This window comes from Corvus moneduloides, chromosome 6 (genome assembly GCF_009650955.1).
Source record: "Corvus moneduloides isolate bCorMon1 chromosome 6, bCorMon1.pri, whole genome shotgun sequence".
Classification (NCBI taxonomy): Eukaryota; Metazoa; Chordata; class Aves; order Passeriformes; family Corvidae; genus Corvus; species Corvus moneduloides.
Genome location: NC_045481.1, coordinates 38,429,333 through 38,446,716, shown reverse-complemented (window position 1 = coordinate 38,446,716; position 17,384 = coordinate 38,429,333). Strand labels below are relative to the sequence as shown.

The 17,384-nt window shown below is 40.5% G+C and overlaps 1 protein-coding gene across 4 annotated transcripts in view; it reads right to left on the bottom strand.

Annotated features, from left to right (window-relative positions):
- Positions 1 to 16,727, bottom strand: part of LOC116445060 (transmembrane protein 263-like) — a 207,795-nt gene extending 191,068 nt beyond the window's left edge. Inside the window, exons 1-3 of one of the 4 annotated variants that reach the window (XM_032111106.1) lie at positions 16,245 to 16,324; positions 2,906 to 2,996; positions 2,260 to 2,350 (exon numbers count right to left, since the gene is read on the bottom strand). In XM_032111106.1, coding sequence (XP_031966997.1) covers positions 2,260 to 2,350; positions 2,906 to 2,953 — 139 coding nt within the window. In that variant the 5' untranslated portion in view covers positions 2,954 to 2,996; positions 16,245 to 16,324. Of the gene's footprint in view, positions 1 to 2,259; positions 2,351 to 2,905; positions 2,997 to 16,244; positions 16,544 to 16,606 lie in introns of those variants that run through there. The other 3 variants (XM_032111108.1, XM_032111109.1, XM_032111105.1) reach the window with 3 other exon arrangements.
- Positions 16,728 to 17,384: the final 657 nt, after the last annotated feature.

Sequence of the window (17,384 nt, the reverse complement as noted above, 5' to 3'; positions counted from 1 at the left end):
TCCCCTCCTTTTAGAAGGGCAGTAGATATGCTGTGCAAGATAAGAAATGAAGTTATTATGATGCAGTCTGGTGAAATAATGAATTGTGCTAAACAGAGAGACTCTGGAGAGCCTTCCATCCCTTATGCACTCATTACCAGAAGGCAAGCAGACATGGTCTCCAACTCAGAGATCCCAGGAAACAGGAGTGCAGCAGTCACAACAATATTGTTACGTATTGCAAAGCATTTGATTTAACTAGGGAAGTGCTATCAGAAGAAACCAGAAATCTCAAGAGCAGCAAAGATAAGATAGTACTCTGAACGGTATTTGACAAAGAACTTCAGAGTTCTTTTTCTTTCATGAGGTATTTGCAATCATTCCTGCAACTACATGTTCTTTATAGTAATTCTGGTTGGTCTATGTTAGTAGACATGAGCTTCTAAGCAACAGTTCTATTACTCAACTCCACCAATACCCAAAGTCAGCTATAAATTCAGCATAAGCTGGATTGCTCTCATTTGGGACAAATTTTTCCACTTCTTCTCCCAAGCAGACTCTAGTTTCAGTTGTGCTCTCAGCATCCCTCCTATTTTGCTACTCCTGACATCATTGTAAATTCAAAAGGTACATACTGAGCTCAGACTTTATCTACTGTATCACTGCTTAACCAAATCAGCTCAACTGCTAGAGTTCTTTTTCCTCACACCAGCAAAGTGGGTATATCCAGACCACATACTTCCCCCAGACCATCCAGTAAGTCACAGAAGTAGAATATTAACACTGGTATTTCACTGTCATTCAAACCAGCAGGGTTGCAGGCAAAAGCACTTACATTCAATTAAAAAAGTTAGTTTGCAAAAATACTGAGCCACATAGAAAAAAACCCTTCTGATTACACAAGTCAAGGCCATGGTCCAAAATCTAAGCCTACTCCTGATAAACTGATGAGACAAGATAGGTTTTACATTCCAGGATATAGTCTCCAGATTCATGTAATCATCATCTTAGGCTAGTGACCAGAATTCTTATTTCAACAACAAACTGTCATTACATGCTGACTTGGCATTACTTACAAAGAAAGGAGGGGGAGGGAATATTAATATTATATCCTCCATGAATATATAGAATAATCACAACATCCTCCACATTTATTTCCTTCTGGTTTCATAAGAGTTGCAAAAGAAACCTACCTTTCACTTACCTCCATATACTGTAATTGTCAACACAAAGTATATGAAATGGCAGAAGAAATTACAACTTAATACGAAAACTTTAACAGAATGCTCAACAAGAAACGAGGGGAGTAGCAACTTCCTAAAACCATCCACTTGGTTCATATTCCCTTTAAGAATGGCTGTCAGTATAAACGCTGTATCAGCATCTTGTTCTCTTAAAGGAAAAATATAAAGCACATTTAATGTTTCCCAGAGACGTGTCATGGTATTTTAACAGTAAGTTGCTAAGAATCTCAGCACTCTCTGGCTTGTTTAAGCCATCCACAGTGATTATGAGTGATTGTGTCTTAAAAGCCACTGAACTGAAGACAAAGCTCAGGATGGATCATCACTTGCAGCAATGTTAGCAGCTTCTATTCAAAAGAAAGCAACACCTATTTTGTTGCGTATGTACAATGTCTGCGACTTTTGCACAGCGGGAAAAGATCTGTTCCTTGTATAAATCCAGGGCATGTCATTGCAAACAAGGTTTTTAATTAAAATTGGCATTTTTGGGCCTCCTGCTGACAGAGAGCATCTCATTGCCTTCTCCTCAGATGGCTAAACTGGCTTCCAAGAGAGACAGAGAAAAGAAACAAAATCACTAGAATACCTAACTTTGACAAGTCTCTGCTGGGGACAATTTCCATAGCAGGATGCTGCAGAGAGAGGTAAAGAGACAAGAAATGACTACTTAGGAAGTCTCCCCTAACGAAGACTCAGAACATCACAAACAAGACAGTAGAGGAAGTATTTTCTTCCTAAGCCTGCAGACAGGATGATCAAGCAAGACAATTTTAATCAGAAGCCATATTGTTAAAGAGCATGCAGAACTGTGTCTGCACCTCAGTGGGTAAAGCCTTCTTTTGAATGCAAAAGAAGGCTTAGGGGCTCACTAGCCTCTGGCTGGGAGGTTGGCTAAACTGTCAGCTCTGACAAAGCTTTATCCCTCTCAGAAAACAGGCAGATATAGGTTCAAATCAGACAGATAAATCAGACTTCTTGGCCAGAACATTTTCCTCAATTTATTGCGAAGAGTTTATATTGACTGCCAGCACTGTACCTTCGGGAGGCTCTTCCCGCAGATGAGGAGGCAATTCTTCACTTGTAGTCTCAGTTTCATCATCCACCATCTGTGTTTCTAAGCTAGGGCCCTGCAGAACAGAACAGCAAGAGGGGATAAATTGGAGAAAGCTCAGACAGGAACCACAAAAATGGGTAGAGGACTAGAGAATATGCCAGACACTAAGGACACAAGGAGCTCACTTTAGCTGATGAGAAAGAAAGCTGCTAGGAGATTTGTCTGTAGTTAAAATACAGAAAGGGGAAAGTGAAAAAAAAAAAAAAAAAAAAGAGGACTTTTCAAGATGGCATACAAAGTTACAAGGGTCTTAATTGACTGAAAACCAGAAAATGAACAGTAAAGCACAATTTCTAAATTATTATTTCCAAAACACATAATGCAATAATAAATTAAAATGTCTATTTATCAATGGTAGCAACAGATTCACCATCAACTGGAATTTTCAGGGAAAAACACTTATCTTTGTCTTATCAAGACTGATTCTGAAATGCCACTTTTTTTCAAAAGAAAACAAAGCAAACTGGTTTACAATCTTATAACCTATGCAGGTCCATTGACCAGAGAGTTTTCCCCTACAAGCCAAATACATCCATTTGTGTGTCCAAGTGTAATATGCTGAACTAACCATTCCTGAAAAACTACTGGACTGCCCTCCCAGGTTTTGCATTTCCATGTTCCAGCCTTCATGATCCTGTAAAGAGCCTGCAATGTTACTGCTGGAAGGACACAAACAGAGTTAAAAGATTTGCAGCTGAACTCACTTTACACACACAATATTTTCATGACATGTGGAGCTATAAAAATGTAGTTGCTTTTTCAGTTTCAAACTATCATAGGAAAAAACCCCACCATCTGCTTCCCCCCAACTTACCTTTTTTTTTAAGTAACAGCAGAGTAAACACTAGGCATAGCTAGAGGACTCCTTAAAAAAAAACCTAACCGATTTTCTTTACAATGTTAGTACAGTGAAGAGTGAAACAACAAAAGAGTGAAATGACTTAGCAGTCATTAGGAAATGAAGCTTTTTTTTGCACTTTGAAAACATGACTGGGTTTGTAGTCTGAACTATCTGAAAATGTGTATTAACATACGCAGCTGGAATGTTACAGAAATACAGCTGGTACATCAACAGCTTGCAAAATGTTATTATTTGAACTCAGGAAGAAAAGGGGTTCATAGCCCTAAAGCTGCAGCATTCATTTTCATTCTTTCCAAATGTGACTGCGAGGTTACCCCCAACAGCATTGGCTACTTCCTCCCTTTCCTCGGTTTGCACATTATGAAGAGTAACACACTTCCATCCTTTGTACAAGTAGCTCACATTTCCATTCATTCCCCTTTTTATCAACAAAATGGACATGAAAACAAAAACTACCACAAAGCTTTTCAGATGTTTTATAGCAGGAATAAAGAGACCACCCAGGTGAAGTGTACAGGTCTACTGTGACAGTGCCAGGACCATGATGCGGATTTCTGCCATCCATGACTATGCAAGTTTTACCTAAGATATTTACTTCTTTCTCCTCACTTAAAAACACCTGGTATCAACACCGCCCAGCTTTGGTCAGTGAACAGTTCAAACATTGTCATGCCCTGTAGTAACTATCACAGAAAGGGAAAAAAAGTATTTACCACAAGGTACAGATGGGGAAGTAGTAAGTTGCCTTAGTCCAATTAAAAAAAACCAAAACATTAAACCCAGGAGTCAGTAATCAACATCAAGACTTAACCATCTCCTCAATTCAACTAAATAATGTGATCCAGATCTTAAAAACATGTAAACAATTCTGTATAAGACCAACAAATTGAATATAAAGTATATACTTGAATAAGTTTCTACATCAACCACAGGCAATATAAGAATTTACACTTCTTTCCTACCCATCAGTGCCACAGAGAGAAAACACAAAGGGAAGATGAGGCTACAGCAGTATACCAGATTAGAACATTTATTTTTCATATAAAACATTTAGACATGTAGGACATGAGGCACAAATATTTGCCTTGGAAACATTCTGAATCACAGCTATGGAACTCCTAAACTAGAAGGGGTCTTGAATGTGAATCCTATGCCTGTACTTTCTGGTTTACAACACCAACATTATTTTAATTTTTTTAAATAAGTAAAAGCCATCTGCACATGCCAACTATATGCTGCCCAAGGAGACAATCCAACTTCCAGAGACTATGGAAAGGCCAGCAAGAAAAGCATTATCTTTCCTTCTTCAAAATAGTCAGTATTCTCAATTTCCTACAAGACAAACCTGCTTAGTAGCTCCTCCCAACAACAGCCCATGATAAGCGATGCTCCTTTGGGTTACAGTTGTTGTCATCTACATAAACACAGAGAGGATGCAAAATGTTATCAAAAGTGAGTGGTGGCACTATGGTTTTTTCCTTCCTCATGCATGAACTACTCACTGCTTGGTGTTCACTAGCAATACAACACTCCGGTATGGTGGTTATCACTGACAACACTTACTCCAAAACAAAGATTTATCTTAGATGAAGGTCAGCCTTGTACCTAAGCTAGTATTAACAAATCCAACTGTGAGAAAAACAGGGCCCATTACAGAACACCACGAAGTTCATGGCTGAGACACTGTTTGCCATCACCTATTTCCCTCCAATTCAAAACTTTTAACACTTGCTACTGGAATACTACAGAAGAAGAATACTCAATCCAAGACTACTACTCCTACAGAACATTCTGAATATCTAACAGAAATGACCAGAATTTCTGAGGAATTTTTTTTTCCGCTACTCAGAAACACTTAATCATAACACAGCATATTTTAACTGTATTTGGTATACATTTCTTGTGTGGTTTTGAGAATTCTTCCCCAAAAAATCCTATTTACAATTTTTTTCTCAATTTGATGTTAAAAAGGAAAAGTCTAAACTGAAGCATGGACATGTCAAGTAATGACCAATTTTAAGTTTTTCAAGAATTTTTTTGCAAGAAACCTTGAAATCTTGAGATTTCCTAGTTCCTAAAATGAAGTTAGAAATGTTTTCTACAGAATAACTCCAGTTCTTATCTCACTGACATCTTACCACTATATATATTCACCTATGATACAGGGAGCTTCTAAAAGTAGTCTGGTAAACATCAGAGTTTATCAGACTTCAGCATGTCTGTCTACACTGAGGCCAGTGAGTAAGTGTGCATAGTTTGGTACTGAGATTCACTAATTAAAATGTAAAACAGTTAATAGTAGATGAAATTCTAGGTTCTCATATGCATATCTAGAAGTAATACTAAAGGCTCAAACACTGACAGGTGTTATTAACACGATTACAAATTCTCCTTACAATAGCTTTTTTGTGTATGTTAGCATGTCCATTGCTTTTTTAGTTACGTCTGCCGAGTTCAATTCACTGGGCCTGCTGCAAGCTTGGTAATCAATATTTAACATACCTACAGTTTTTGCAGCACAGTCATCTACTACAAGCAAAAAATTTAGGAAATCATCTTCTAAGAAGGCCTACAATTATGTTGAGTCCAACAACTTTGTCTCAAGCTTTCTTTTTACACTATCATTTCAAGAATGAGGCATCAGTTACATTTTCTTTTTTCATTCTTAAGGACCTTTGACAGACAAGTAGGGGAATGGGATGCACAGAACTGTAAGCTATTGGCTTGCAGGTTCTATAAAAATCCTCTGGAGCTGCAGCTGTGGCAGAAGGAATGTACCCAGATTGCTTCTGCTTTGACAGTCCCTTAGGAACATCTAGGCTGCAGGAAGATGTATCAACAGTTCAGAAACATTAGTAGATATTAGCTGTACAACATTCTTTCAATTATTTAGGTTTTGTATAGCCTCTTAAATTGGGAATGAGGTTCTGTTCCTCGCTAGAAACACTGGAGAAGCACAAGCTTAAACAGGTATTATTACAGAAAGTAAGGTTATGGTGCAGAGCCGAGGAACAAATAACTAAGAAAAACGTCTTGGCTCTCCAAAGACAGTCCCTGCCCTCAGCAAGCAAGCACTTCATACAATTCCTTTCAGCACTTGATGAGTTTCTGACTATGAGCACTATTAAAACTTAGTGGCAACTTTTCTATGTCATATCTTAACACAATCTCCAAGCTGAACAAGAACAAGTAAACTCAAGCAGAGGCAACGAAGTTAAAGACGTGAGATTTAAAGGCACCTCACTCTGTCCCTCCCAACAGTTTCAATGAACTCTTAAGGAAGCTGAAAAGCTTTGCAGGAACTCAGCAAATGATAAAGACCAAGAGAAAAACCCTACATGAATTCTCACAGAAACTGCCTGAGAAACATACAATCCCCTGTTCTGATCACACTGCATGACTACTGACCTTACAATGCAGTTTAACCCAAATACTATGGACTGCTGTGGCCTGGCAAATTCGTGTTTGTGGCTTTATAATGTGTTTCATAGAAGGCTATGTATTTATGGCTAGAGAGGACTGCCAGTACTGAACTAAACAAGTGTGACAAATGGCATACAAGCATTTCAGAGTATACCTCATGCTCTTCCACAGGATACAATACCTTGCAAATAATTCTGACCAGAACTTCAGTGATATGCTCAGATTTTCAGTATATTTAAAGACTGTATATTTTACAAGTGCTGTGGTAAATCCATGCATGACAGAAAGCAAGTTCCTATCAGTCAGAGTCAGCATTTTCCACAAGGTACAGTGTTATGTTTATGACACTGAAACCAAGAGCTCTGTTTATCACCACATTTGTAGTAACAAATGATATCAGCATGGTTCATCACAAAAAGAGCCATACTATCTTGGTCTCAGCAGATTAATAAGTACTCAAAATACCCACAGAGTAAAGGAGTCAATCCCAACACCAAGTGATCAGTGTCAGTTCATTTTGCTTGCAAGTCAATATCAACATGAGACTGTCACTGCAAATGCCCCAATGTGGCTCATCTTTCTAAACAGTCCCTACAGGCCATCTCGAAGCAACCAAAAAGTCCTACCTGCACCACCACTACTTTTAGGCCTTTCAGACTCTACATTAGTACTTAACATTACATTAACTATGGTATATAATCTTAGACTGAAGTCTGTCGATTGAGTGTTCACCGAGTCACAAATTCATTTTGCTAATGAGTAGCAAAATACAAGACTCCAAAACAAAGTCCAAGAAGGGCAATAATGAGGGAGGGCAATCAAAAATTAAAAAAAAAAAAAAATACATCCTGTGAAACATTAATAATCAAATTGAATGAGTTTGGGGCAAATAACTTCAAATTTTCTTCTGAGAACCACGTATCTTACAATTCTGTTCCTTCTTGCCATTCCTACTCAACTCAGAAAAGACAAAAAAATTTTTTAAATGCCCTCCCATAAGCAAAAGCAGAAGGAAATACACCATGTAATTACTCTTCTCCATTATACTCAAACTTATTAGTAATCTTTTTCCCCTTTCAGAACAGAAGCTGGAGGAATCTAAAGCTCATAGTCATGGCAGATTCAGCAGCAGTTTACTGTCTCAGTTCTGAGACTATACTTTAGAAATAATTCTAAAATCTGCAGCTTTAGCTACTACTTTCCCTGTGCATTTTCAAGTGAAAATGGTATCTATTTCCTGATCTAAACCTTCATGTTTCCATTCTTGCTTCTAAACACTTTACTCCAGTTTCTCCTTTCTGACATTATTCATTTACATTCTGGACTTGAGCCTAGAATCTCACTTCTTCCACTGCAAGAAACTGCCTCATTCCTCCTAAAGCCTCTCCTTAAGAGCCCAGAAGGTCAAACTTGCTTCTTTCTATGCAAATCCTCAACTGCCAGCATAAATCACATGTCCTCTGTCCTGTCTAACAGTGACTTTCAGACCTGGTATTCGATGTCGGCAGAATTCCAATAAAGCAATTAAGCAGAGGAAAATAAGTGGCAGTCCAGGCTTCACACCTCCACATCTGTGATTTCACTTGTAGGCTTCCCAGCACAGGTCCAACATCTTTTTTATACAGTATCAAATATATGTCAACTAATAATCATAAAGATTAGATGCACCCCTGAAGAATGACAAGACTCAGTGGGTCTGTGTGAAGAAAGAAGCAAAGTAATCCCCAAAGGCAAGACAAGTTTGTTAAGTGCTATCAAAGTGAAAGCATTGGCTATTTTTGTATCAGATTTAAAGAATACTTATTTCACATTCAAAAGAATAAACCCCACAGTTTCCAGCATGTTTGCATACTTTGCCCCTTCCTAGCACCACAAAACAAAACCCCAGCTCTTTTCACCCCAACTTCAGTTTCTCTAAATGGGTGAGAGATGATACATATCATGACTGGGCTGAATGTTTGCAGATGCCAAAGGGCTTGTCAGATCCAGTAACGATGAAGCTGACCTTCACCAGGCTTTCCTAAAATGACATCGTTAATGACACTGTTAATCTGGGATCTCTCCTCTATCTTTGTCACTGTTACAAAGTTTCTCAGAACTTATCTTTGATATTTTATGTTTAAACAAATTAAATGGTTCCATCTTCCATATCTGAAAATGGCTTGTGGCTCACAATGCCCTTTCTGCTTTTTACAAAATTACATAAGGTCTTGATTCCTACAGAAAAAAAAGGGGCTATTGTTCAAAGAAAAATAAAAATTAAACAACCAACCACTGGGTAGGTAGTTCCACATGGTGACACCCTTTTCCAGGCAGCTGAGGACCTACAGGTACTTCAGCTGAAGCCCATAACTACCCAACCACCTCCATATTCTCTGTTGCTCAGACACTGGAAACAAGTATATCACTGTACCTTTGTTAGGCAGTTTGCAGCCGCAGCTGTTACTTCAGCAATGAATTTTCAGCATGTTAAGGAATTAAGACTTTAATTTAAAGTTTTCTAAATGCAATAGGAACATTCCACAGAATCTGCCATCATTATTGATTACACACCGACACCTTCAGGACTTCCAAAGTCAGTTGGATTTTTCCTGCAGAGGGAATAAAATTGATCTGCAACCATAAACATGTTTTTTTTGCTTTCCTCTATGTTTAAGAAAGCCTCTTGATGGATGCTTTGCTTTTAATTTTGCAAAACAAAGTTCACTTGTAATGAGAGCTTCCGTGCCAGGTTTCAGCCCAAGGGGAATTTGAGTTGCAGTTATAAATCCCCCGGAACACTGAAGGAAAGCGCAGAAATAGAAACGCTGAGGATGACAGTAGTGTAAAATTGTAGCACTTTGTTCACAAAGTACGCTGTAACAAAGAATAGAAAAGTTGCTTAGATTACTTGCTCTTTTCTGAATTTGGACAAACACATTAGGGAGGCTACAATTTTAACAACACTTAATTTTGTCCTGACAACAGGACTAGTGGAGAGAGGCAATGAGAGCAAGATTTAATGTTGCAAATGCCAAGTCAAGATTAAGTTCTATTGTTCTCAGCAGAACAGTCAAATCCTATTTTTACAGCAATAAAACAACTTTGTATTGTCAGTAATCCAAATTAGGGTTTATGTGACACAAATAAATTTTCAAGAGTACTAATGACACCACGGTCTATTCTCCATTCAGAAAGCCAGTAAACTGTTTGGTTTACACTTTTTATGTCCATGTTTTGTATGGGGTAGATAATACCATTTGTACAACAAACAGCCAATACAGCCTGCTCAGTGGTAGATCAGACAGTTCTGGATTTTGAATTAATTATTGTATTGAATTTTGTCTTGATCGACCATTTATTTTCCATCTGAATTTTACTTCCTAAATCAATGTTAGCACAGAAAGAATGTAAGAGTGGCTTTCAAAAACCAAACCAAGCAAACCACATTTCATTTGATCATGTACTGACCTGGCCCAGAGAGAACACTCCTCACTCCAAGCAGGTTAACCAGTGCAATTATCAAAAGGATGCCAGCAGCAGTGTGACGTTAACCCTGAAAGGGGCTGAACAGTTTGCTATCAATTCTCCTTTGAACTACTACCTCCACAGGGAAGTGTATGCCTTCTCCACAACACGGTTTATCTTCAAAAACTGACCATGCTGAATAGCATTTGTTCGGGAAACAGAAGGTACATGAAGGCAAAGTGTTAGGGGCAGGCTTATACATAGACAAAACAGTTCTGACAGAAACACCTACAGACTCTTCTGAAACACAGAATGATGCAGGACCAAAGCATGACCTTGCATCACAGCAAACCAATCTGAGAGCAATTAAATATCAATAACGAAATCTCAAAACATCAATTAACTCATAACTGCCTGTCACTGATTTAGATAACTTCAATGGGAAGAAGCCTTCCTAAATCCTGCCAATTATCTGTCTGTCAGAGATTTCCGGCAGGGAGTAAGTAAAAAAAACCCAAAACACTCAGAAAATTGAGCTGGTGAACCAAAGGTAAGCAATAATAAGACTTGATGACCTGAAGTTTCACTGCACTTTCTACATAACTACACTTAGCAAACAAGTATGTTTGCTAAGTGTAGTTATGTAGAAATGTGTTTTTCCAGCCTGGTCCTTGACAAATGGATTTAATGATTAATGCCAGTTTTACTCTGACTAAAGAAATGAAATAATGCACTCCGCAGAAAGAATATTCTCCATTTTCCTAACAAGATGTGGAAGTATCACTCTAGAAAGCTGCAGACAGCGTGAGAAATTTGTCTGAAAAACTGGAAGTCCTTTGCCTAATAATATAGGCACATATGACAGAGGTCATTAAGATTTTCTCAGCCGTGCTAGAGACTTATAATGTAATAGCCTTTTCACTACCCTCAACAGGGTCACAATAACAACAACAAAAATATATATCTATATACGTATGGAAAGATGCATTAAGAAGTTTTCTATAATTTTGGTTTCACATGACCTGATTTCCATGCATTTATTTCCTTAAAAGTCCACTACTGTTTTAGTGCGCTACTGTTTTAGCTTTAATAAGCTGAAATTTAAGTAATTTTCAAGGGCTTTTACAGCTAGAACATTGGAATTTTTACAATAAGACTTGAATTCAAAATATATAAGCATATATACAGCTTGAAAAATATGAGCATTCTCCCCCAAAAGAGTCACAAGAGACATCACTGCAAGAGTTTGAAACACAAGTCATCTTGACAAAATATTAATTTCCTGTTCAAAAATAAGACCAAAAAAAAAAAAAAAAGCTGCAAATCCATTTGAAGTTGAAAAGTTGTTTCGAAACCCTGAAAAGTAATTTTAGATGCTAGAAATTGAGGATAAACATGAGATATTTTATTCAGGACAGAATTTATTCCTGTGTCCTTATTTCATTAGGAATTTCAAAATGCATTTTCTGCATTTGGGAATTAGCTAGGAGACTGCAGTATGATGTATTTATCACACAACTTTTAAATTATTTTTGTTGATAGCTAGATAGTTACATATTTCCTTCCTTACAAATGAGTTTTGAACTCACATCAGAGCTCTTTAAGACCAGTGTTGCTTGTCATTCTATGCACTTATTGTAGTGTTTTAAAAAAGAAACATTTCAGATAAAATATTTACTGACTCTACAGAAGAAAAGCTACATCTTCTGGTACTGTTAAGCCCTCCAATTTCACACCTAGCCTGCACATCAAAATTGACTGCCATAAGCACTGCCAGCAGTAACACCCCTTTTATTTCAGGCTCCATAGAGACCTCATTTTCTCCCAAACTCACTCCAAGAAGTAGTAAGAAAGATCACAACTTGCTGCATACAAGATTCCAACCAGAGTAACTACACTCAGCAACCAAACAGCCATCAGATAGAAAAAACACTCAATCACTGTGAAGACACAAGTAAGAATTCATTTGGGAAGCAATAGTTTTTGGTAACTACTGCCTTTTACTTTTGAAGATCTGTGAGGTGCACAGGTTCTCCCTCCAAAATGTTTTTGGAATGAATGAAAGCTCAAGAATTGCACTGGACCTTGAGCAGCTCTGCAGATGCATTAAGACCGTAAGATTTGCTAACACCAGCACAAGCCACTTCTGTGATGCCCACTAAGTTCCATTAGAACATTTCCTCTGAAGAAACTTAAGAGCTCTACTATTTGCCCTCATCTATGTAAGAATATACCTTGCCCAGAACTTTGAAGGTATGTAACCCCTTCCCATCTCTCTGAAATTCAGCTGAAATGGTGGAAAAGAAAACCACTACAAAGTTTGTAAGGCAGGTCAACAATAAAGAAAAACAGATGTGACCAATCACAGGCAAATATTTAAATCGAAATAATCTACAGAATATGTACTCCATGTTCCCTTTTACTCTATCACTTACATTCATGCTCCTCCTGATTCCTAGACCACATTTAGGACTACATGCTAGGAAAACAAAATATTACTATATACTCCACAGAAAGCAATGCCTCTTGTCTCTTATTTTTATACACTGTTCCTTTCCCAAGTACTTTTCATTTCAACTATCAAGAGCCCTACTAAAAAGGATTGGACACATGTAAAAAAGAGGTTACATATACATCATTTTGACAGGACAATCCATGACATCCTTAAGGAACAGAGTTGTCTGTAAACACAAGCAAGAAAAATATTTACTTGAGCTTTCCATAAATTTTGACACTGCATCTTTAAAATATCTTGCCTTATTTTGATCTCTAAAATTCATCTGTCAACACTCACTATCACAGGCAGTCAGAAAAAGAGAACTATAGGCAGTAAATTCACATTCTTTCTCTTAAATATAGCTTTAAGTTTCTCAAAGTAAAATGTCACATTTATGACACTTGTTGTATCCCAGATTATATAACTTAACTGTGAGCACATGCCAAAGCACCACAAGCTCTCATTCTACTTGGAAGAATCATTTCAATAAAGAGGGGACCAGCTACTTAACTGAAATCACATCGTGAACTTGCTTTCACAAATAAGAACTTCAGTATGACCTGCCACTCTCAATGCCCTTAATTTCTCTGATTTTGGATTTAGGTTAGACCAGTGACAGGAGCAGTGTTAGAAGAGTCACCACAGCAGAACCATACCAGGAACTATCCTAATGCCTCAATTCATTCACCCATTGAAAATACAGCATGAAGAAGTTCTGTTAGCAAGGACACAAGAACCTTCTCCAGTGCTGCCTAAGACCTGAGAAATCCAGCATTCAGCCACAAGAGATTAATAATGGAAAGATAATATATTGTGGGACAGTAATTAGCAGCTGACTGTGACAGACAGGCAGGGATTTGGTTATCTCCTCACTGCCCTAATAAATGGAACCATCCTCCCCACATGACAGACACGTTACCCAGGCTCCGAACGCAGCCTGGAAAGCTGTATTTCTTTGCCATCAGGATGATCTGCCCTTGAAGGAAAGCAAGTTTTATTGACATACTCAAAAGGTATCACTTTTTACTACATACAGAAAAGGTCCACTTCCGGACACAGTCTGAGCTGTTTGCCTCTTACTCCTGTCCTAAAAAGCATGAAAAGGGACTTTAACCAGTTTTGTATTTTACATAGCCTGGAAGGGCCCCGAGATACCAACCTTCAGCATGGACACAGCTCAAAATACATGAGAACACGAATAAAGTACACAGAAATACTATCTTAAATCCAGTGCAGCTTCAACACCAAATTTTAAAGCATTGCTTTACCATACTACTTTACTTCACTCTACCTTTTCAACAGGATACTTATTGCGTGATTGTGTTAAAAATAAACTACACCAAGCTTCAGTTTCCTCAGCAATGATCAGACATTAGTAACAGATCCTGAAAGGATCACTTCTACTGCAGAACTCTCCTGATGTTACCACTTACTGATCTTTGCCTGCTTCTTCCCTTCCCTAAGTAGGCAGACCATTTCGATACATACTACATTAACCTGTTTTGTTTGGACTGCTCTGCCTTCTCAGCAACATGCTAACCAGCATCAACGAGCTCAGCATGAAAGCCAGTGCTGCTAAAACCACACAAACTCAAATGTATTTCCCAAGATATAATTAGGGGAGAAATAGACATAATGACTTTTGAAAAGCTTAGTTCTGATGTATTCCCTGCAATGATCAAAAACTTAAACTTATTTGTTTTAAAGTCACACTGAACTACTCATAGGCAGGCCCCTAAAAGGGATTCAGATCCAACTCACATCACACAGACACCTCTTCCTCCTTTTCACTTCTCCTTTCCTTACCCTTTTAAAGGGGTGAAAATACTACACATTTCAATGCATTCCATTTGTTAAATGAAAAGGTAATTATCCCCACCCCCAGCTTAAGACTTTAAATCATGCATCTGCAATGATCTTACCTAGAAGAAACTTGAAGCAACTGCCACAGCAAAAGGTGGCACACATGGAAAGAAATGTGCACTGAAAGAAATTACCCTCTCAGAGAAAAAACATGAACCCTTTTAAACTGAAAAGCTCTACACAGTACTTATACTTGAAAAATGATTGCTTAAAAACAAACAAACAACTTTCCCCCCAAACAGACACATTTTCCTTGCAGTCAGAACATGATTCCACTCACATCATGCTGTATTTTGAATGAGCTCATCTTAAATAGTCATGAGCTTTCCCCACTCTTGTGGGGCAAAAAAGGAATTCAGCAGAAGTAGTGCGCTTAGCAAGAATAAGCAGCTGTTTACTCTGCATGCAATAAAACAGAAACTGAAGGAAATTTTTTCAGTCTTAACCTCAAGCGGGATGTACTGTTCAGACAGCACTCTGAGGTTTTTGTTTTACAGTTTAAGTCAACAAATCACCCAAAGCCATAGCGCTGTTCATCAACAACGTTCTCAATACATACTTTTTATTATCCCACACTGCTGGAATGAACAAACATTCAGAGAGAAAGAAAAAAATACACTTTTTACTATCAGGCTTTGTACAAATGCACAACAAAGTATAACACTGCACAGAAGGAGAGGATGTTTTTACATATATTTGTTGCATGTACTCTGAAACTGTCCCTTTGCTTTCATCTGCCAGCTGTGCAGACATTCATGGTTAAGAGCCCCTGGTGCCCAAGACAATTGTTGTTAACCTCGGTGACTGCCATACATGCACTTCCCAGACCCAACACCTGCACAAGCTGATGAACTTCTAACACACACTTACTTGACTCAGAGGCTTGCAGGAAGGCCTGAGCCAAATTTCTCCATCGGGACTGGTACAGACCTATACAGTTTCTGCCTCAAAGAGTTTACAACCTAGCTAATCCATATTTTTTTTACTGCTACACAAATTCAGGAGACAGGGAATGCCTGCTGTGTCTCAAGTTTCAGACTGATTAATGACAGAAAACCCCTTCAGAAGTCATAGACGTGAAAATTAAAGAGATATGACAACATAAAGTGAAGAAAAAGCAATACCACAGCACTGCTGACTCCTAACCAACACAACTGAAGACACAGCCTTGCATCTGAATGCTATATATTACTACTTCTATAGTCCAGCCGGCCTCGGCATCCACACCAACAGCCGGCTCAGGTTAGTCACTCTCTATCCTAATAGTTTTCCACAGCAAACTACGGCGAAAGGCGACGATCTCACGCAGGCTTAGGGAAGGGCCTGCGAGAGCAGCAGCAGCACAGGTGAGCGCCGGAGCAGCCCCGGCCGCACACCAAGGCACGAACCGCACGGCAGCGGGGAGGGAAACCGCCCACGAGATGCTGTGGGTGAGAGAAGATGCCCGGGGAAAGAGGGCGATTTCTCTGGGGACACACCAGCCTAGAAGGGCAGCGGGCGCAGGCAGCCTCCCCCGGCTCCCACGCTACTCCCCTCCCGTCTCAGTGCCACAGGAAACGATGCGGGTTTTAATGGAGAGAAGGGGGGATTCTTTCTTGGGAGACGGACCCAAGAAGCGACACCGCATCCCCCGCGAAGTTGGAAACTTCTGGAAGTTGTGTACTTCGTTACGAGCGCGCACGGCCACCACCACCTCCCGCCACCGGTGACCGCCGGGGCCCGGGCCCGGCCCCCGGCCCCCGCCCCCCCCGCAGCCGCCGGGAGCCGCCGCGGCCCAGCCGAACCCCCCGCCCGGGGGACAGCCGCCAGCATCACCTTCATGCCGCGTCTCCCGGAGCACCGCCCGGAGGGGATGGAGGGAGGGCGGGCGGCCGGCAGCTGCGTGCCCGTCTCCCCCGGCGCTGGGGCTCCGGCTCCTCCTGCCCGATGTAAACACACACCGGCGGGCGGGGGGAGGCTGGGCCGGGGGGCAGCGCCATGGCAACCCGGCCGGAAGAGGAAGCGCGGGGGTCAGGGGCGCCATGTTGGCGGGGGGCGCGCGGCTCGCGGGGCTCGCGGTGATGCTGCGGGGGGCTCGGAGCCGGCGCCTTCCAGCGAAGCCAGGGCTCCGCGCAGCCTTCACCGAGACACCCCGCCAGCCAAAAACGCTGCCTGGCATGGCAGGTGAAGTGCTTCACCTGCGGTAACATACTGGCCTCTTCCAATGTCCAGTGCGAACTGCCGGGAATGCAGCGAAGGGAGACGGATTGACTCAGCCGCAAGTCAAACGTGGAAGCAGTGTTTGTTTGGCCAAGATGAGGAGCCAGTTCTCCGAGCTCTGCCCTCTCTGCAGGCTTGCGGGCGTTCACAGAATCAAATAGAATCAATTAGGTTGGGAAAGATCTATGAGATCAGTGAGTCTAAAGTAAACACCTCCATGTCAGCTAGACCATGGCACTAAATGCCACATCCAGTTTTAACTCCATGGACGATGATTCCACCACCTCCCTCGTCAGTCCATTGCAGTGTCTAACCACCCTTCCTGTGAAGAAATTGCTCCTAATGTCCAACCTGAACCTCCCCTGGTGCAGCTTGAGACTATGTCCCCTCATCTTGCCAGTTGTTACCTGGGAGAAGGCACGGACTCCCAGCTGGCTATAACCTCCTGTCAGGAAGCTGTAGAGAGAGGTCACCCCTGAGCCTCCTTTTCTCCAGGCTAAACATCCCCATCTCCCTCAGCCGCTCGTTACAGGACATGCGCTCCAGACCCCTCACCAGCTGGACAATCGATCCTAGTCACAAGCTGAGTGACCAGGAGGGCATGGGGCTTTCGAGCCCTCTCCTCCCGTTATCCTCAGCCAATGGAGCATGGCTCCAGCCTGCAAGATGGGGGCTGCGCCCATGCTGCTGCTTCACACGAGGGAGTACAGTTTGGTGGCAAAGATAAAAGAATCTGCAAATAATCTTTGGCGTCTG